This window comes from Plectropomus leopardus, chromosome 21, assembly GCF_026936395.1.
Source record: "Plectropomus leopardus strain MGB_pleo_1.0 chromosome 21, ASM2693639v1, whole genome shotgun sequence".
NCBI lineage: Eukaryota > Metazoa > Chordata > Actinopteri > Perciformes > Serranidae > Plectropomus > Plectropomus leopardus.
In genome coordinates, this window is record NC_142196.1 from 689,929 (window position 1) to 712,593 (window position 22,665).

The 22,665-nt window shown below is 39.4% G+C and overlaps 1 protein-coding gene across 3 annotated transcripts in view; it reads right to left on the reverse strand.

Moving 5' to 3' along the window:
- Positions 1–965: 965 nt before the first annotated feature.
- The window catches only part of palmdb (palmdelphin b), a 106,870-nt gene continuing 85,170 nt past the window's right edge, over positions 966–22,665 (reverse strand). For all 3 annotated transcript variants that reach the window (XM_088071811.1, XM_088071812.1, XM_042510030.2), the window contains 3 exons: positions 7,317–9,717; positions 7,107–7,198; positions 966–6,742 (listed from right to left, as the gene is read on the reverse strand). In XM_088071811.1, coding sequence (XP_087927937.1) covers positions 6,659–6,742; positions 7,107–7,198; positions 7,317–9,717 — 2,577 coding nt within the window. In that variant the 3' untranslated portion in view covers positions 966–6,658. The remainder of the gene's footprint in view (positions 6,743–7,106; positions 7,199–7,316; positions 9,718–22,665) is intronic.

The window sequence follows — 22,665 nt, forward strand, 5'->3', positions numbered from 1 at the left end:
ACCTAAACACATAACACTGACCAACATTCATTATATATATCTTTTATTGTCGCACTAATCTTTTAAATACTTGCACGAGGAATACAAAGTAAAAAGCCCCCGCATATTTAGTCATAAATAGCCCAATAAACCCAGGAAACCATGGGAGGGACTTTTTCACAGAATGTTTAAACATTAGCAAGCAATCCTTGAGATTTGTAAGCTATAATTTAACAATGAAGCATACAAACATAAAATGTAAAACAATGCTGTTTAAGGTCAGTTGAATCAAAGGTCAAGAAAGTACCAAGCTCTTCAAAGCTGCTTTCAGAGTAGCTGGAAATATTAAAGCTTTGCAAATATTAAAACCTTTAAATACCAGTAAAGGAAGCCACAAAAAAAGTGCTTAAAAATGAATTCTGCACGATTCCCCTGTTACATTGAATTTGAAAGAAGTGCTGGATGTTTGAAGATAGTCAGAATTTGATTTAACATCAACAAGAAGTTCATGTGAGTATACTGTAGTTTCACAGTAAGCAAACATTCATTTTATAATTCTATTGCATAAAAAATACAACACTTTCATTTATGAAATTTTCCAAAGCACTGAGATTTAGGATAGTTGATGTCCACTGCTCATATTGTGCCACTGGTCCTTTAGTTCTGAGCACTTTGACAGTACTGTTGAGAAATACCTGTACTTATTGGATTGTCCTACTATAGATCAGTCAGAATAATGTGACGCTAGTTAAGGGTGAATTCCAAGGATTTTGTGTCCTGAATTATCCCAGTCACTCAGAGAGCAACCACAGCTTTATATTTACTCCTTCTAAAATGTTGACATTCCCTACTGAAATCATGTTATTATTATGTGTGCAAGGTATGGGTGTATTATAGTTTCTATATTGTGCTGATTTATGTCCATCCAGCTCACCTTTAAGTATTAATTAGCGGCAAAAAAGCAAAGTACGAAAATACAATTAATATACACTCAGCAATGTAGCATTTGCTTTATCAAGACATACAATAACATCAAAATATGCTTTCAAATCTGAATTACATTTACAATGTCCAGAAAAGCTTAGCAAAGAGAAGACTCAATGATACATTTGTCTAACATTCAGGCATCCTTTAGTTTACTGTCGGCAGATTGTTGTCTTGTAAATAAAGGAAAGTTTCAGATTAAAAAAAAAAAAGTTTTTGTCTCTGTCTCAATAAAATATTCAAATGTCATATATATGTTTAAAGACTTCACTGTAATCATTCCTCATATCCATATCTGCCTTGAAGCAATCTCTTCATAGAGGTAATACACTGTAAAAGATGTCCCTCAGTCCCTCTCTGCAAAAATACATTCTTATGTTCATCTGAAACTAATACTGTATGAGTCAGTCTCTGCTGTTCTGTGTCTCCTTGTTGAACTGCAGCAGAGGAATACTTCTAAAGTCATTGGATGCAGAGTTACTGTTGGGATGCTGCCCCCTCCCCAGTTTGGCTCCTGATGAAAGCGGCATTATGACCATTATTTTCATAATTCCAATAGATCTAATGACTTAAAGTAATGCTAAAATTGTTGCTCACAGTCACTACATTTACATGATGTTAGAAAATGTCGAGGTAACACTTTCTATGATTATAGCTCTATAATGCATTATAACACATTATGAACATACTTAAAATTCATTATAATACTCCTATAATGCTGTATAATTATAGTTATAAGCACTCATGGTTATTTATAATGCTTTATAAAAATATCATAACTCATTATGATGCCAATGTCTATAATGAATTATGAACACACTTATAATGTGTTATAGTGTGCATATAGTTGTAAGCATTTCTAAATATACAGAATACTTTAGAACAACAGTCATCATTCTGTAACATAAAAGTCGTGTTTGTTATGTCTCCAAATCCCAAAAATTCAAGGTTTTATTCTGAAAACTCTTTCTAATGTGAAATGATGCAGGGTTTCTGGGTGATGAATTTCACCCCAGCTCAGTACGGCAGCTTCATACAGGACTGATTTTGTGCTTTAGGGTTTTACTTTTGTGACAACCAGAAAACACTGTTTTGTTCTTCTAATTGACTGCTTAACTGACGTTACGGCCATTCGCATTCACATTCATTCATAAATTCTGCTGCTCCCTTGCCCCCTTGTCTTTCTCTATCTCCCTTGTTGAGCTGAGGAAGAGTTATACCTCTAAATCATAGCTGAATAATACAGAAGACAATCTTCCATCTTCATGCTCATATCTGTATCATTATCTCTGTGTTGTTTTGAATGTTCATCATCACAAAGTTTGTACTGTATGTACATATCTGTTCAAAACTACGTTTTACAGCATATTATGTGCTGTTCTTTTTCTTTGTCACTTTACTTAAGGCAAACAAGGACCACTTATGATTTATGCACATTGCAACACATAATAAGTATGTTCATAATTCATTATAGACATTGGCATCATAATGAGTGATGATTTTTTTTTATAAAGCATTATAAATAACCATGGCTGCATTTAACTCTCATTATACAGCAATATAGAGGCATTCTAACACATTATAAGTATGTTTATAATGCATTATAATAAATAAGAGACATGGGCTTCATAGAAAGCGTTACAAAAGTTGTATTATTGTGTTAGTCCAACTAAAACTGGACTTTTACAACACATGTAAACATTCCAGTCTGACTGAAATTGTACTGAGACAAATTTCTAGGAAGTCAGACTAACACACCCAGATAATGCGGTTGAGGGTCGATTTGAATTTTTCATGTATACGCCTCAGTCGGACCTGAAGTGGCCTAGGTGTTCAGTGCATGCTCAATGGTCCCCTAACCGGACTTTGACCAAGAAGTCCAACATCATAAATCTGGAGAAGAAAGCCAAGAAAAGCAAAAGAAGAAGGGAAGAAAACAAAACAAGATGAATTGCACAGCGCTGAAAAGATTCACCGTTCGACATGCAACACGTTTGCTGCTTGCTAACTTGGTATGTGATGTAATACATCAACTGGAAGCAGGTCCAATAGCAGCTAGCTAAAAGGGGCCATATCTCCATCTACTGTGGCGGAGTAGGACATACTCACATTGATTAATGAATTCTCCCCCAGTGCTCGTATACTGGGACAGGGTAGTCCAATTAAATGGCCTGATCTAGCTATAACCGTTGCTCCACTTAACTGTGCATGTAAATGTACTGACTGGTTTATCGACTTATTATTTTTATTTTTTTTTCAGTTTCTGTGCAGTCATTAACCCAATATCCAGAAGCTGCAGGCAGCTGTTTTGTATGAAAAAAAACTCTGATTAACTCACAAAATAAACCTCCTGCAAAGCACCAATCAGCAGACAGACAAAGTAAAATACTAGCTAACAAGAGCCATATGTGTTTCTTACATGTTAGTGGAGACCAGACAAAAGCTTAAAAGAGAGTGAATATTGGACAAGACTTCAAATGAATGACACTGTTCTGCCACCCAAATTGCCAGGATATATGTTGGCAATACAGGCCTTTGCAAACCATGGAGATGTAACATTTGTACCTTATCACAGGCTTCCATTTTAGGATCCCTCTTGTTTCATATCTGTATGTTTCTGTTTGGCCAAATCATACAAAGTAATAAGCTAGTCTTCCATAATTATGCAGATGACACGCAAATATACATATTGCTTTCACCAGGTGAATATAAACCCACTGAATGTCTGTGTTGTTGTATTGAGCAAACCAGTGATTAGATGCATCAAAATTTTCTCCAGCTCAACAGAGATAAGACCAACATCATTGTCATTGGCCACTGAAAGAAAGACAGTGTGACAGTGTCAGCTCTCACCTTGAATTCCTCTCTCTCATAACTCAGAGCCAAGCCACAAACCTCAGGGTTATCTTGGACTCAGGTTTGAATTTCCACAGCCACTTCAAATCAGTAAGTTCATCTGCCTTCTACCATTTATTAAACATTGCCAGAGTCAGAGGACTAATGTCAAAGCGAGACCTTGAAAGGCGCACCCAGATTAGATTATTGCAACAGTCTGTTCAAAGGCCTTTCAAAATATGCTGTTATCAAGCAACTTCAGCTTATTCAGAATGCTGCTGCGAGAATCCTGAAAAAAATAAGAAATATGACCACATTACTCCAGTTCTAAAGTCCTTACACTGGCTACTCAGAGAACTGATCTAACTTCAAAATCTTGCTGCTTGTCTATAAATTACTCTGTGACTCAGCACCTAAATATATCTCTGACATGTTTATGACATATACACCTTCTAAGACCCTCAGGACATCAGGGGTCGGCCTGCTGACCACCCAGTGAATCAGAACTAAACATGGTGAGGCAGTATTGTGTTATCACGTAGCACACACCTGGAATAACCTCCCAGAAGATGTTAGACAAACTTAGACCATGTTCCATTTTAGCACTGCCTACTCCACCCAGTAATGACTGGGACTTATTTTTAAACTGGACTCTAAATAATTTAAAATAATAATTTTATCTTGGCGCACCTTGCCTGCACTTGTGCTATTTTACATTTTTTTTTAAATTTATTGTAAATGATTTAGTAATTAATTTTACCTTTTATATATTTTCATTTTACTCTTTTACTGTAAGTCTCGATCCTTTAATATGGTTTTCTATTTTATTGTTCTGGCTTGTCAAGCCCCCTTGCCTTGCCTAATATGTAGTGTTGGACCTTAAAAAAAATACCTTAAAATGTCCTGTTCCTTTGGTGTCAAACTATGCCACTGGAAATGCCACCGAGGTGTTGCTAAGACACAACTGCTTTTGTTATTTGCTTGTGCTGAACAGTGGTCGACAATAATCTGAGCAACACCTCTTCAGAAAGGTTGATATGATACCCTTGAAATGTACAAATAGAACATATCTGTGGTTTGGTTCAAAGCCAACATTTTTGCCTGGCGGCTGGTTAATGTTTTAATAATGTCAGTGTTTTGCTTATAGCTTGTTAATGCTGCCCCCAATAAATCAATTAATCTAAAGAAAATGTAAAGGTCCAGACACTTCAAACCGACATCAGAGAACTAGCAGTGATGAAAGCCCCGTGTTGCAACACTGCCGTGTCTCAGCCAAAGAATTGCGCATAAACACACGTTCCTTCCATCTCTCTCTCTCTCTTGCTGTGTATGGGTGAGTACTCTATGTTGGCAGCTGGGTGAGGACTAAACAATCTGTATTCCTTTATTAATATTACTAATAAGTATGCTTTACACCCTAATTTATTTTATTTTGTGCATATTTGTTATGTGAAGCACATTGAGCCGACATTGTATGAAATGTGCTATATAAATAAAGCAAATGACTTTATTTATATAGCAATGACCAACCAGCATGTATGCAATGCACGTGCATGAGAGCAGATACCCCTCCATACCGACAGTCATCTGTTATAATCTTTCAAACAGGGAAACCGGGAGACCGTTTTGATGCTAGTTTGCCAGTTAGCACATTAGCAACACAATCTAATGTTGAAAGAACAAAGCAGATTTACCAACAAAACAAACCATCAGGAAACGTTTCTTTTCAGAGCCCATGTCAAAAGAAAAACAGTCTTACCCTATAGAATAAATTTGTTTTGACCCAACTCCCTCGACCTTGTTTACATTTTTCAATTCCACTTGTCTTCTTGTGTACTGTGCTGAACCACCAACCAACTTTGACTGATGGACCATCGGCTTGGTGTGACATGGCCTTTAGCCCAAATTCCAACAGCTCACCTTTGTGGTATCAAACCTCATCCTAGCAACAACATAAATTATGCCCTATGTTCAACCTTAGAGGGCAGGTCTACAGAAAACACAAAGGAGGAAAATACTTCAACACAAGACCAATATACAACACTACAGGCAGCATTATACCATAAGTCTGCAATTGATGAGCACTGGATTTGTAAAACTCAGTGCTGAAGCCTCATACTAGTTTCAGTTGAACTCTCTTTACAGTGACCAGTAATTCTTTTAATGTACATATGGCATGTTATTCTGTATTAAGATAGTCTCAGCCTTTACTATCCTCAAACACAAGGCAGTTTTTTTCTTTTCTTTGAGATTTTTTTGAGATTCTGAGCTTGTGTATTGGACCTAAACACTTCAATAGGCAAGTGGTAACCCACGAGAAGGCATACAGTTATAGAAAATTATTGCATGACACAAAAGCTTATAACTAGGGTTTGCCTCTCATTTATATCATCACCACTTGAAAAAACAACAACAAAATAATTAGTTTTAAATGGAAACTGTGTATTGGCACCATCCTTGTCAGTATTGTAATAAACCTTACTTCATAAAAACAGCAAGTTATAGAAGTTTTGGTCTAACTGGAGATAAAACCAGCAGCTCTGAGAGTTGATTAAAAAGGGATGAGGACAATTTAGTGCCATGTGGGGATCTGAAAATAGTGCATGATCTCAGACCAGAATCAAGGGTTATCTTGTTGATGGTACAGCATAATACTGTTTGGTTCTCTATTAACTTAACCTAAAGAAATGTGGCCACAAACATTCTCATTGTCTTAGTTTTGCCCAAAGCATCACAGAAGCGTTTAGTTTATGTCACGATGTCAAGATGAAACAAACAACTGCAACACTGCATTTAACCTGACAGGGTAAAACACTGACAATTGATGCTTTTAGATGGCAAAATGTTGACTTGATCCTCTTCAGTCGTTTTTTGTAAACTCGCCTGCCTCCCAACGCAGAGCCATGGCACTCTTGCGTCTTCCTCCTGTGTAGACCTCTGGAAACTGAGAAAGACAGCTGATTGTTTACCTGCTCTCAAAGTGCAGCATCCACCTCCTCCTCCTTTACTTTCTCCCTCTCTCTCAGGTTATTAGACTGAAGGTGGAACAAGTAAATCACTGTCATGTAATGCTAATGGTATGGTAATTGCTGTTCAGGGTTACCTAGCAACACTTTGCTACAATTATGTCTTTTTTTGTAGACTAAGACAGGATGCACTCAATTGATGCTTACAAATTTAAATGATGAATTTGAATGAATAGTTTTATTAGGAGAAATGTGTATAAAAATGATTTAAGATAATTTCCATTAAAAAGTCTGTTACATAAGTATAAATAGTAAAAAGTATATATTTGAGTTAGAGCTTACTCTGTGATCACAGGATAAAGCAGAGCGATCCATCCTGTAGGCTGTTTTCATTGGTGATGATGGAGAGGACTTGCACTTCACTGGTACATCAACTAATAAAGACCAAAGATCATCATTAGCTTAAACACAAAGGTAGAAACAAGAAAAAAGAATGTGTGCAGAATACTGTAAATAATCTATTGTTCTGTGGTAAGTATTTTGCTGACATACCTGAATGGCCAAATGACAAAGTGTCCATGTGATTTGACATTATCCTTTCTGTATTGAACCTGTCTTTGCCATATAGATTGGCCCTCTCCTTCCTTAGCTCATCCTCCCTCTGCTTCACCATCTTTATCTCTTCATCCACCAGTGATATTGTGCTTCTTGAACGCAGTTTGAAAAAGGGATTGTTAAGGAACACTTTTTCCTGGGGTTGCTCGCTGGCTTTATTGAGTGAGAACTCAGAGGTACTGCGAATAATCAGATTGGATGTCTCTAGGATGATGACATTGGAGCTGCTGTCCTCAGAGCACCACTCATGGGACTGAGCTGTCATATTGTCTTTGTCACGTCTGGGGCCGGAGGTAAAGTCATTGCTAGGGTCGAGAATGATGACATTGTTTGCTGATACTTCATGTTTCAGTGGTTCCTTCGTGGGTGAGGAGGTGATGATGAATGATGGTGTCAATGGAGTGCTTATGGATCTAGGCATACTTCGTGATGGAGCACAATCAGTTGATTTGCCCATCCTGGAAAAGCCCCTCTCTCTCTTGAAGTTTTCTTCTCTCTCCATTGATATGCGAATCTCCCTTTCTACTGGTGTTTCTGGGTCATCGTAAGGGGACCTGTAACTGGAATCGTCCAGGCCAGAATCCTCTGAGCAAGGGCTGAATTGGGTTTGAGGATAATCGCTAGCCAGATTCAAGTTCTCCAGATCATGTGCTTTCTTGTGAGTTCTTTCGATGTTACGGACAGGTGTGTACATGAAGCTGTGGCTGCCATGAAAGCTGGGCTGCTTGGTTGTAGGTAAGACAATCTTGTTCATGGTTTGCTCTTCCATTTCCCGCCACTGTTTGCGAGCCAGCTGGAAGTCCACATGCTCTGTGCTAACATTCTCGCTCATAGTCTCTTGTATCACACAGAAGTCTTTCGGAAGCTTCTTGTTAGAATCTGCAGTGATGTGCTTATGGTTGGCGTGGTTATGACTGGCATCTCTCCCATTTTCGCTCTCATCTTCAGAGATTTTAGACAAACCTTGGAGGCCTAAAGGGTTGTATTTAACCTCTTGTAGAGGGGTAGGAAAGGAAATGATATCCTCAGGTTGTTCAAGAACTTGCTCCACTTGTGGAACCTCAAAACGTACCTCTTCAAAATTGTTGTTGTCTGGTTCCTCAAGGTCTGTCACCTCAACCCTCTGCACAAAGAGCTCCTGGGCACTCAGCTGAAGACTGTCCAAATATGAGTCATCATCTTCTTTATTTATTGAAGAAGAGAATATTGTTCTCCATTTTTCATCTGCCTCACTGTCTGAGGAAGCTGCTGCAATCTCAACTCTAAGGCATTCTTCCATTTCATCAGGCTCAAGATCATGGCAGGATTCATTGGAAACATCTGACAATGCATCTTCCCGAATACACTGCTCTAATATCGACTCCTCTGTAATGGGTGGTTCAAATAGGATGTCTTGGTCTTCCTCTGTGTCTATTGCCACATTTTGATAATCATCTCCGAGATTAAGCTCATTATCCTCAGAATCTGGCTCATGGTGTAACTCTAGGTCAGGATATTGCTCTGGCTCAGGGTACTGCTCTGCTTCAAGGTCTTGTTCTGGCTCAGGGTAGTGCCCCAGCTCAAGGTCTTCCTCTTGCTTGGGGTATTTTCCTGGCTCGGGGTATTGTTCTGGTTCACGGTATTGCTCTGGCTCAGGACACTGCTCTAGTTTGGGGTTTTGTTCTGGCTCAGGGCACTGGTCTGGTTCAGGGTATTGCTCTGGCTCAGGGCACTGGTCTGGTTCAGGTTTTTGCTCTGGCTTAGGACACTGGTCTGGTTCAGGGTCTTGCTTTGGCTCAGGACACTGGTCTGGTTCAGGGTCTTGCTCTGGCTCAGGACACTGGTCTGGTTCAGTGTCTTGTTTTTGCTCAGGATCAGGCATGTCCTGCCTCTTACGATGAGCATCATTCTCATAAACACTGTCAGCACTGGAGGGCGTGTCTGACACAGATGAGGTGATTGACTCATTCCTGTTCAGCTCTTCATGCCCTGATTCTAATATCAAAGCTTCCATTTGATCCTGACAAGGTATTTCAGTGCAAACAGTGGTCTCAGAGCAGTCAGGCTTGTCAATCTCACTTGTGCTGGCTGGCAGGTCAGTTAATAATTTGCCAAGCATTGCTGTTTTCCCTGGGAAATCTAATATGTCTGTCTCAAAACAAACTTGCTCATCATCTGCACTGAAGTCCTTTCCCTGCTCAGGTGAATCAACCACAGCGACCTTCTCTACACAGTCTATCGCCAGCTCTGATTGCTCAGTGGTTTCCATGGTGACAGAGAAGGAGTTGTGATTCTCAGTTGTGCTGCAACCTTCGTTCAGGTCTTTTCCATCTGCCTCTCTATCCACAGAGGTAGCTTTCTGAAAAAAAAAGGAAAAAGGAGAATAGACTTTCATTCTCTGGGAGGGAGAACGAGAATTGTACCTTTGGCAAATGCATAAATTGAGTTGCAAAACATCATCAGCATTTTCACAGTTGCCTTGCTTCACCCCGAATGCTGAACTTCTAACACATTATGTCAAGGAATTATAATACTTTATGAAAAACATTCTAAGTTGTCATACATGATTATTACCACTATAATAGCATACAAATGTGCTTATAATGCATTCTAGACATATCATTTACAGAAAGTGTTACCAAAATATTTTTAAATTTCTCTATTGACATGTCCATTCTTTGAAATTGACTTTGACAAATAAAACCCCAAATTATTTTTATGTCAATACAGAGCTAATCATCAGTAACAACACAGACGAGAACACTGGAATGACTCAATAACACTTGTATGTTATTGTGACTGTAATCATCACAATGTGGCAGATCCTCCTCAGCAAGACTCTTGAAGTGTTATAAGGGTTGTCCATGGACACCACTTACATGTTCTGTGTCTGGTGGACAAACTCTGTCTGATGTATCTGCAGAAGGGGAGGGGGGGTGGTTGTAAGTTGTGGGGTGTGTGTGTGTCTGTGTGTCGGGGGGGACGGATCTCTCATCAATGCTTGCCATTGCTAAGTCAAGTGGGTTATGTGCACAAAGAGAGAAAGCTAGTGAAAAGCAGCTGAATTAAATGACATTATAGCTGTTCTTACGTATGCCGGGTCTGCCTCCTTTACACAGTAGAGTGCCCTTGCAAGATGATTGGCTGAGCCCCACAATCCCAGTGTTCACACTTGTACGCACATACTCAGACATTTAAATTACTATTACTTTTCATTGTGAGAACAATCTCATTCCTTGACATTTCAATTTCAAGATACAGTCCCTTAAAGCCGGCATTGGCCCAATGGTTTAAATCAAACTCTATACATACAATACAATAATACACAAGAATACTTATTTAATGACTTATATTATCTCAAGATCAGTGGGTTTTTGAATGGGGTTTTTGGTTAGAAGTCTGAAATAAATAAATGAATGCTTTGCAATTTTGTTCTACGTGACATTGGTGTGAAGGACGAGAATGTATTTATACCAAAACTGCCTGCCCTAACTTGGTCCTACATAATCAGCTACACTACACCTCTGTTATTAAATCGTCCTCCACCAACATAACTGATGTATTATAAGACCTCTTCCACACTGTCTGTCTTTCCTAGACTCCATTGCCTCCTTTAAAACTAGAGCTGGTAGGACGATTCAGTAAGACACATTTTTATTTAGATAGCCCAAAATCACAAACCACAAATTGCCTAAGAGGGCTTTACAACATATGACACCCTCTGTCCTTGGGCCCTCACAGCAAACAAGGAAACCACTGCAGGCCCCTGGGACTGCTGGAAAACAGAACATAAGTGTATAAAAGACAAACTGTCTCCTAAGAAATGTCTAATAGTCCTCCGTTTAACATTCAAAAGCAAAATACCTTTCAAATATCACCACCAAAAGCCGTCACAACTGATTTTGTCCCCAATCAGCTGTGAGCTTTAAATATATATATTTTAAACAAAATGGACAGCACTAGATCAAGCATTCCACACCCCAACAGAGATTTCTCACTGGTTATTGAGAACCCTCTGGCTGCCCAGTCTCTTAGCTTTGGACACATTACAGACATGAAGCCTGCTAGCTATCAGTTTAATATAATTCCAATCAAGCTCCTGAAACATCCATTTGAAGCAATTGGTCCTGGCATAGACTACTGACAAGTTTTAACAGTAAAGTTCCACAAGCCAGAAAGCTGGTGTTGACCGAAGTTTTCCATATAATTAAAGGCCAGTTCTAAAGTTTTCCTTCTTATCCAACCAGATTCCATCCATGTTATAACAAAAAAACATTTTGTTGAGAAATTGCAGTCAGGTTTCCAGTAACACCAGTGCAAAGTGACAGCTCTCCTAAGAGTGACAAACGATTTCATCTGTGCTGCAGATGCTGGTAAATGATCTATCATAATTCTTCAAGATTGCAGTGCTGCATTTGACCATGCAATCCCTGGAGTGCTTGAAATGAAGTACTTCAAGTGTGCACTGTGAAGCTTTATTATATGGGAAAATAGAAGTATTGTATTGGGACTTGGTACTGACTTGGATTATGATCACAGTTTCTGTAAATAACCGGAATGATTAGTCTATTGTTTATGGCGTGCAGTGTTTTGCTGTGGACACACATGGAACTCAGCGGAGTGGAGGAGAGTTGATGACGGCTGCACTGGTTGCATTACTGTGCATGACATCGGCACTTCAATACTGATCTGTGAAATCAGATTGATACATTTTAAAGAAACATCCATACACAGTCATTCTCAGATGACCCAGCCTTTGGAAGCAATTCAAAATTCAGTATCTCGTCTATGGACACTTTTTACATGTAATCTGCAAAGACCAGCGACCTTTCAATTGCCTTAAATCCTCACTAACATAAACAGTACACAAATAGCCTATGTGATTCACAATTACTTGTATTGTACGCACATATTTGTTAAAATGAAGTTAAGACATACTTTAATGGTGAAAGAGCTAGGAGTGCTTATTCTGATGATTGGCACTTTGAATACTACAGTGAAGTCTGCCAATTGTAATACTGTTTCGCTGGACCTGCACTTGTATAGAGCTTTTCTTGTCATTTTGAGCACTCAAAATACTACACTACGAGTCACATTCACCCATTCACACACACACACACACACACACACACACACACACACGCTCATGGCCGAGGCCACTGTAAGATGCTACCTGCTACTCAGTAATCCTACACATTTACACACAGATGGAACTAACAGACATCCTGCTCTTCCTTATGAGCCACAGCCACTAAATATCCCCTCAGAGTCCCCTGTGGCCACATAGTTCAGTTTGATCAAGTTCTCTTGAGAATTAGCATGTTTTAATTAGATTACCTGTCTAAATAAAAAAATGTAAAAAATCCCCATACTAAAACCCTTTGACAAGGCAACATTACAGTTCATGATTCATTGGCACCTCTACATTCAAATTTCTATGAAAACAGGTAACAGTAACCTACTTGTCGCCGGCTAGCTACGCTAGGGATTAGTGGTGTCCCCTCATCCCCAGGGACAATAGAAAAAGTGTTTGGAACAAAGACAAAGGGGTTTTCGTATATATAACTATCACGTAGAAAATCACAAAGTAATCAAGTCAAATCAATTTTATTTATAGAGCCCATTATCACAAAACATGGTTTGCCTCAGAGGGCTTTACAGTGTACGACATCCCTCTGCCCTTAGACCCTCACATCACCCAAGGAAAAACTCCCTAAAAAGAACCCCTGTAAACTGGAACAAAAAAGGAAGAAACCTCAGGAAGAGTGGCAGAGAATGATGAAGGATCCCTCTTCCAGGACAGACAGACGTGCAATAGATGTTGTAAATAACAAATGAAATACAATTGGGGGGGGGGGGGCACAGCAACAGTGGAAACAGACACATGTCATATTACAATAATAATAGGTGTGAAATTATCAAATGCAAGCAGCTTCAGCAGCACATATCCTCATGCTGTTATCAGCAGAGGGAGAGCTAGTTAGCTGTTAGCTGCTGGCAGCTGAGTTCTGTTTGTGGTGTTTGCCTAAGTTAATTTTGGCAGAGTTAATGCTAATAGAGCTTACAGAAAACAGAGCCAAGAGTTTATATACAGAGAAACATAAAGCATTAAACAAGCATTCGGACATTCTTTTTTTTCCTTTTTTTTGGCAGAGGACAAATGTGATTTCAGTGTTTGTGATACGCTACTGCAGCTGTGCCTGTCACACACACAGTGACAGGAATGACCATTTTACTCAATGGTTTTTAATAGGTTTATTGACTTGTAAATTGAATTGTATGCAAAACGTTTTCTATTTCATCAAATTTTTAACCAAAGGTCAACAAAAATATTTGACAACACATCTGAAGCCAGCAGCATGATGTGAGATTTTTTTTTGGCATTTTGTCACTAATGCTCTGACTATTTTCAGTGCTTTAAGCTTAAAAAAACAATACATTCCCCAGTTTTGCATATGTAACACTGTTGCCACAAGCTGTCAGAAAGTGTTAGAGAGGTGATGTCCTTCTGGTGGCACAGTGAGTCACCTGCTCTGTGGATACAGACTCTGAAGGATCAAACCTCCAGATGAGAAAAGCCAGAAACCAGCAGGTTAATTCTTTATTTTTATTTTTTTTAAGGATTGTGTCCCCAAAAGTTAAATTGTTGCAAATATTTTAAGTTGTGGGTCCCCTCTCTCTCTGCCTTCTGCTTCTGACTTATCCTTTTTATCACCTGTATGGCAGGGTTGAAGAGATCATCAGGAAACTACCTGCACCCTGGGTATTTTTGACTGTTGCAGAAGACATTGCTCAGGTCCTTGGTTCATCAGTTCAGTGGTAAGGTGGTTGACATGTAATGCAAGTTAGGCGTTCAAATCCTGCTCTTGCCATCTTGCAGGCTGTCTAAATTTTTGCATTTTTATGATAACTTTGAACACTTTTCACATTATAGCACTTATGTATAGATTAAAATAAATGGGATGCATTCAAAATCTTCTGAAATAAAAATTCTATGCAAATGTAGTCTAACAAAACACACTGTCACTGAAGATCATAAGCCACATCAAATGTTTTCTTTCCTGTCAATTCAAAAACAAACGATGAGTGCAGCTTGCAGCTTTAATTGAATATTGGTATTTTATGCCTGAGTTACCGTCTCACTCTATGAAAGGCTCTGGCAAAATCCACCTCCCCCTGCAGCTGAGGTCATGTACCCCTGCTGTCAAGTGTCAGGGCAGCAGCGAACCAGGGCCTGTGGCCTCTATTCACTCCAAAGCTGTGAGTATTTAAAGGATCCCCACAGCTGCTGACTCCAAACATCAAATGCCACCAGCACCAGTCCAATCTCCACCAACTTTCTAATCCTTCTGCTTTCCCCTTTCTCTCCATCTCTGTTTGAATCAGTCACAGTGGGCACATTCCTTTCATCAAGCCAACTCTTGCATCATGGGATTAAGCAGAGTCTAACCACAGTCTGACATCAGTGTTGGTGCTGCAGTGGTAGTTATGATGATGCCTCAATCTCCCACAGATCAATGATGGTGTGTGAGTTTCTGCAGCAGGGTGAAACAGCACAGAATGTACCGCTCTGTGCTCAGGATAACAGCTCTGAAGCAGCACTGGACAATATTTGAATGTAAAAATGACTGGATCATCTTGTTCTTTACTAATTCTAAGGCCTGATTCACATTCATTGCCCAGATATATAGCTATGGTCATTGCAGTTACTGCTGGAATCCCCATACAGGAAATGACAAATGCAAAAATAAAAGCACATTGATTTTCTCCTCTATGTCCTTTTGAGATCCAGTGCATCAAATGGAAATATAGCTGAGTATATTCTTATCCTCAATGTTTGCCTGTTAGAACAACATTCTTGCACAGTATTGTGAATCAGTGAATCTTATCACTGCACCTTTTGCTTCAGGCTCAAACTTTAACTTCACCCAACTGTTTGTCACATCACATCATCATTGTGTAACTATCAATCATGGACATACAGTATCTAGATCAGTGAAATGTGTTTATAGTGTATATAGATTTGATCCTATTTAATTTTTATTTGAGCTAATTTTGTATTTTCAAGCCTCTGTGCCGGCAATAGCCGAGGCCAGAGGCGTTTTGTTTTCGGGTTGTCCAAAGCTGGTCTGAGCTTGGCACGCTTCAGAGGGGTCTAAATTCATTTAGAGTGTTCACATATGTGCAAAAAATGCTGAGTCATTGGTCTGAGTCCACTTGGAGGGCTGAAACAGACCAAGTGTAAAAACACTTAGGGTTTTTCATATCTGGGTATATGTGGTCCGTACCACGGGAAAACATGATACATGATTTATTTCCAACTAGCCCTTTTCCAATTAGCATTGATAATGGGCACACTCTTTAAACAGACTGTAAGGGAATTTGCACTGCCTTTAACAGTCCTTTTGCTTCCTCTGGACTTCTTTTTGAGAACATCACAAGTCAAGTGAATCATATCCACAAACCACAAGATGAACTGGATGATACTACTCCACAAAGCTTCAGTATGTCTGCTTTTAGTCTTAGGGAAGTTACTGATGTGTTACTTGCTATTGATAATAAGAAATCAACTGGTGCTGATTGTTTAGAAGCTTTTTTTCTTTAACTCTCAGTGCCACTAATTGCAGAATGCATAACTCATATATTCAAATTAACTATCTCCACTGGAATAATTCCTACAGTGTGGAAAACAGCTCATGTTCTTCATGACCCATACATAAAGGTGGTAACAAAACTGATATAAATAACTATCATCCCATCTCCAAATTGTGTTGTCTGGCTAAAATCTTGGAATCCCTGGTAAATAATCAGCTCAGATCCTGTCTCTCCTTCTTTTCGGTATTCTCTCCCATTTGACCCGGTTGACTGTTCATTACTTCTGAAGAAACTTTCTTGTATTGGTTTTGATTCCCTCAGTTGCCTGTGGTTTGCAAACTACCTCTCTAACAGAAGACAATATGTAAAGATTGATGATGTTAATTCTAATTTTTTAAATATCACTAAAGGGGTTCCACAGGACTCAGTTTTATGACCCACATTGTTCTCAGTTCATATGAATGATATTGTCACTACCTCTAAATCCTGTTAATTTCATCTTTATGCAGATGACACAGTTTTATATTGGTCAGCAAAATGTGCACATTCAGCCACTAGTTACCTGCAGTTGTCATTTGACTCCCTGCAACACTGATTACATAACATATTATTTTTACACTCAGAAAAAAACAAATAGATGCTGGTCCCCAAAGCTAATCATTCAGAATCTCTAAATATTCATTCTACAAATGGCACCTCTATAGAGTGAGCAACACAATACAAATACCTTGGTACCTGGCTGGATGATAAACTAAACTTTAAGCACCATATTGACTTCCTTACTCATAAATTGAGAACTTTAATTTGGTTTTATACAGAAACAAGAATTATTTCCATTTTGACATAGAAAAGGAATAGTTGAATCCTTTTTATTTATCTGTTTAAGATTATGGTGATGTCATTCATGGAAAAGCTGCCGCCTCTTCATTAAAGGCACTGGATGCCTTTTATCACGCCTAAGGTTCATAACCAGTGGTCCTTACAGCACCCACAACTACCATATTTATCAAAAGGCCGGCTGGCCACATTTGGCTGTGAGGGGGGATCAGCATTGGTTCTTATTCATCTATAAGGCTTTGAAACAGATGCTTTCTCCCCATATTCCATCCCTCTTACCTCTAAATGCACATAATCTTGGTACCTGGTCGCAGAATAGCTTGTTGCTCTACATTCCCCAAATCAGAACTGTACAAAAAAAAAATATTTTCTTACAGTTCGCTTTATTCATGGAATAATCTGGAGAAGAACTTTAACTTGGACACTTTGCCACCATTACAATTGTTCAAATGCCTTATTTCAGATCTTTCTTTAATTGAGTGTAAATGTTACTAATTATACTTCTACACCATGACATGATTGCTATCTTGTGTTTTTATTTTGCAACTATTTACATTGCTATTACTGTTTTTTGTCTAATTTTATTTATATTTCAACTCTTATTTGTTTGCTTGTTAATCATTTAAAATGTCTTAATTTCTTTGGGTGGTGGCACGGTGGTGTTGTCGTTAGCACTGTTGCCTCACAGCAAAAGGGTCTCTAGTTCGAACTTGGGTTGGAACGGGGTCCAGTCTGTGGGCGGGGGCCGTTCTGTGTGGAGTTTGCATGTTCTCCCCGTGTCTGTGTGGGTTCTCTCCACCCACATTCCAAAGACATGCAGGTCAGGTTGATTGGTGACTGTGAGCATGAAAGGTTGTCTGTCTATATATGTCGGCCCTGCGCTAGTCTGGCGACCTGTCCAGGGTGTACCCCACCTTCCGCCCCATGACAGCTGGGATTGCCCCCCACGACCCTTGTGAGGACAAAGCAGTTACGGAAAATGAATGAATGAATTCATTTTTTTGGGTCTCCCTCAAATGATCTCCTGACTCTTGAATAGAGGTTTGAATGAATGAATGAATGAATGAGTGAATGTATTTGCACTTCTGGTTTGGTTCCTGTTCACAGAGACTTTTAACGAATGAAACAAGACGAGTAAACATGAAGTTTCACCAATAAACAGGTGAGAACGGGCTGAGACACACTATCTGTATCATTGAAAGGTGTATGGGGTGTATATAGATTTTATGTTATTTTATTTTAATTTTAGCTAATTATGTATTTTTATGCCTCAGTGCTGGTGATGGCCAAGGCAGGAGGAATTATGTTTTCCGGTTCTCCATCCGAACTCAGTCACTCTTTAGTGACATAAACTATTCTCCAACATAGTCAAACCTAAACCAAGCACACCTGAACCACCAGTGAACCTCATCTACAATGACCCTCTGTCTAACAATGTATTGCAATACCTGCCACACAAATTAAATATGATATACGAAGAGATTAAAAAAAACAAAAGAAAAATGAAAAGAAAAAAGTACAGGTAATCGTGGACCTCCAGAGCTGCCACTAGACCTTCAGGAGCAGTGACAGCTGCTGCAATGTTCTCCCTGATTTGGTCCCCACTCTCTTGATCCTGGTGGCGATAAGGCTAATCAGCATTATCATCAGGCCTGAAGACCTCCTCTGCTGGTTCCATAATGTCTCCGTTGGACATGTAGATGTTGTGCAGTATGTCACAGCAGGCAATAACTTATGGTGTGAAAGGTGGCTTTAAGAAAATCGCTTTCCAGCAAGATTTCATGATGCCAAAGGAGCGCTCAATAATTTATCTGGCCTTGGCGTGGTGGCAACAGCCATGCGCACTGTCTCCTTGTAGGGAGTGATGATAGCAATGGGGGCAGAGAGACAAGGGTACCCATCATCCCCAGGGAAATAAAAACCTTGGGGTTTGTACAGCTGCCTGGTGTACACTGGGCTGTTTTTCAGGACTCTTGAGTCATAGACAGACCCTGGGTAGCCAGTGAAAATATCAATATACATTCCCTGGTGGTCACATACTGCCTGAAGCTGGATTAATGGAAACAGTTTGCAGTTTATGTAACACTGGGCATCTACGAGGGGGGTGGGTCATGTGGATTCAGCAACCATCAATACTGCCCACTACCTTTGAGAACGCCAGGGATAAAGTGTCAGACGAGTGTGTCTCTGTCTCACTGCACATCTTTGTAACATCTGTAACACCTGGTTTACTCCCAGTGAACGGTGGTTTACCAAAGCCCGCCCGTCACAGCTGCCTTTCTCCTGGGCTTCCTCATAACTTTTAGTAACTCCAATTCATGTACAGTAAGCTCAAGCCACACTTCAAAATCCTCGTCCTTTCTTGCTTGTCGCACCCCACCCCTCCTCTCTCTCCTCTCTTCTTCTCTCCTCCCTCAACCTGACCAACTGACAGCTATGTGAACTGCGCAGCAACTAGCTGTTTGAACCTATGCTTACGCCATACTATAACATATCCCACTTTTAAAACATATCCCATTTTCACTCCTACACTAATTAACGTGTTTAATTTTGAACAGCCGTGAAGCGGAGTGATACATGCAGAATTAATAGTTAACAGTCCCAGTGATATTGTTCTCCTATATCAGCACTCATGGAATGGCTCTCGACCAATCAAATTACTTGATCGGAACGAACTGTTGTATAATCACATATCCAAGACTGTGACATATCCAAGACTGTGACTTTATAAAAAAAAAAAAATCCCACCAGCCTCCCCTCATTTATTATATTGAAAATAACTCATTTTTTTGTGTGTATTTTTCATGAAAAGCAGTGAAATCATGCAATCAGACTGGCATTTAAAGAAAATCCTGAAAATAAATAAATGTTTGGTAATATTGATCAGGACTAAAGATGATCAAAAGATTTAACCCCAAAAAGTGGAAAAAAAATATTTATCCATAATATTTTTATAGCAGTTTTTGGAAGTTTTTGTCATTTGACATTTTTGTCCTTAGTGGCTTTTACGGGGTCCTAAATTATAAATCTGACTCTGCACAATATCTATTACTGTTATATTCCAAGTAAAGTTAGGTGTTGAAGTTAGCTATCATGTTAGCTAAGATTGGTTGGTCTATTTACCATCTGACGATGTCGGCGACATCAAAAAAACAAAAAAATGTCTTAGGCGAGCTTGCCTTCACCTCCGTCTGTTTCTTAGAAGCAGCAGTTGTGCTAACAGCAGACAAACAATTACAGGAACCATTTTCTTTGTGTAAAGTCAACAGTTTTTTTCTGGAAAGAGTTGTTAACCAGTAGTTTGCAAGCTAACTACAGTTATTTTCAGTTACTTGGCTCACGTGCGTAACTCTAGTTTGCTCGCAAGCTATATAGACTGAGGGCTATTGCAACTGGCAATCAGGACAGCGGACCATTTTTGACAAAATCACACTTCCACATCCTCAGAATTTCACCAGTTTATTTGGGATTTAACAGAAAACTTAACATGTGGCATGGATATAACCTCCGCTCATCTGTCCTCCTTAGTGCTTGATTGTTTATGTGAGCTGGGCTCGCCTGCTGCTTCACACAAATATCCGGCGATCCGCTGACGCAATGACATTCAGTGTAGTGTCCGAAACCTCGTTGGATTATTTCCTATATAGTTCACTATTTAACACACACTACATGGTAAATAGTGAGCGAGTGAGTGAATGAGGGGACGGTTTCGAATACAGCTTGACTGAATACATGACATGAACTTCTGCAGTGATACTGATTTAAATGTTCCTGTCTCATTAGTGAATTGCAGGTACGTTTTAAAAAGCTGAAGTTTTGAAAAACTTCGCGCAGCAACTGACTGCATAACTGACTGTACATTTATTTATTTATTTAACCAGGAAGAGTCCCCTTGAGATTCAGAACCTCTTTTCCTACTACTGTACTAGATAGCAGCACAAAGAATTTCAAATAAAAGAACAAGCAGACTAAAACACGACAGCAATTTTAACCAAACAGCATAACAATTCAACAATTCAATTAGCAATGTTCGGTAACCGAACATGAGCATTCATTGTCCAAATGGTTCTTAATCCTGTTTTTAAAATCTCCCAGGCTGATAAAAGAGACCAATTTACAGTTACTCTGCAGCTGACACCAAGATTTGCATTCTCACAGTTGATTCTGACAAAGGCCAGCACTGCCGCAAAGGGCACGTGCAGCAGCACAGCAGCGCAGGCATGCTTTTGTGTTATTATCAGTTATTAAAACAGCCAGATGCCTCTGCTGAGCGATGTTTTTCAAAAGTTAAGCTTATTAAAACAAAAGGACAGGAATGTCAAACTGGCCTCTCTGTCACTACAGAACTCACTCAGAAGCCGTCATATAAAGACCTGATTAACAGTCTCTCAGCAGGTGATGCAGACGTGTGTCTCTGTAGAGCCTCCAGCAGCTGCTGAAAAATGCATGTCTTCTGTAGTGGAACATACATGCAGAGTTCATAAAGTTTTGTGATTTGTCTTCTATAATGTATATGTAGAACAATGAAGCAATTATGATCACGCACCCACAGCAGCCCTGATAACGTGATCGATGTGCAGTCTAAAAATGGCTGCCTAATATTGCTTACAATCAGATTCATGATTTCTTTATGAGCTCTTTGCGACACCAAAGAACATAAAAATAAACTCTCTATAAACATTAAAGTGCTGCATGAACTTCTGTCAGTCACATCATTTGATTTCCCCACGTGAGTCCAGGATGACAAACGCAAAAACTGGCCAATCAACAGTCACCTGTCAGTCAGCAGATCCTCATGTTTATTCCTCTTAGTTCAGTTGACAAAGTGCAGTGTGAATGCAAACCAAACTAACTTGAATTGCCACAATGTTACAATTTCACCCCCCCAATCAAACCGAGCCCCCAGACTATCAGTTGTGAAAATGACCTAAAAGCACTTTCACCAAAGACAGTGCGGGCTTGAGGGACAACATACAAAAGTTGTCCGTGCAACTGAAGGTTGCATCTACTGACAGTTTTAGGAGTCAGTAGAGAACATAAATAAGAAGGCAGTTCCTGTAAAATGGCCTTACCAGTGTTGGACTTCAGAAGACAAACCAACTTTCTCATACAATATGCAGTGGTGAGTGCAGAAACCTGATTCAGTTACAAATCACAATGCAGCATGATACACCAAATTCAACATTTTCAAGCAAGATGTATGAGCATGCATGTATAAAATGTCTCAATAATCAATTGCAAACATAAGTGTCGCTTGGATTTCTTGCACTAAAAGAGAGACAGTGTTTCTGTCTGTAATACAAACCTAACTTTACCCTGAGCTTTTTGGCAAGAGACTCTGATATATGATATTTAAAAGAAAAATTGACTTCTAATAAAAAAAAAAGGCCTTTGGAAGGTCTAAAAATAAAGCAGCACATTCATGTAAAAGTGCACTAATGCGGGCTCAGTCCAGGTTCATTTTAATTGAATCAAACAGAGTAGGTGTGAAAGCACCCCCAGAATCCGTTTTCACTGTTCCAGAAGCAGTATGGTGCTTACTTCTTTATCCAGCTCTATACTTTGTCTCCGTGGTGGTGGCATAGGTGACAGGCATATAAAAATGCAGAAGTACAGCCTGTAGTTTGAGCAAGAGCCATCGAATCTCTGTTGGACAAGGTAAAATATGTCATCTGGCGGAGTTTCTTCATGGGTGAAGGAGGAATATCTAGGTGCTGGTTAGATGGAGGGACGTTTACCACAGTTCATCTACACATACTACCCACATTTTTTTGATACAAACTGGTTGAAAATCAGCAAAGTATCCCTTTAAGCAAAGCTCGATGTGCCAACAAATCTTTGAACCCTTGAATGATCACATCTAACTGCGTCATAA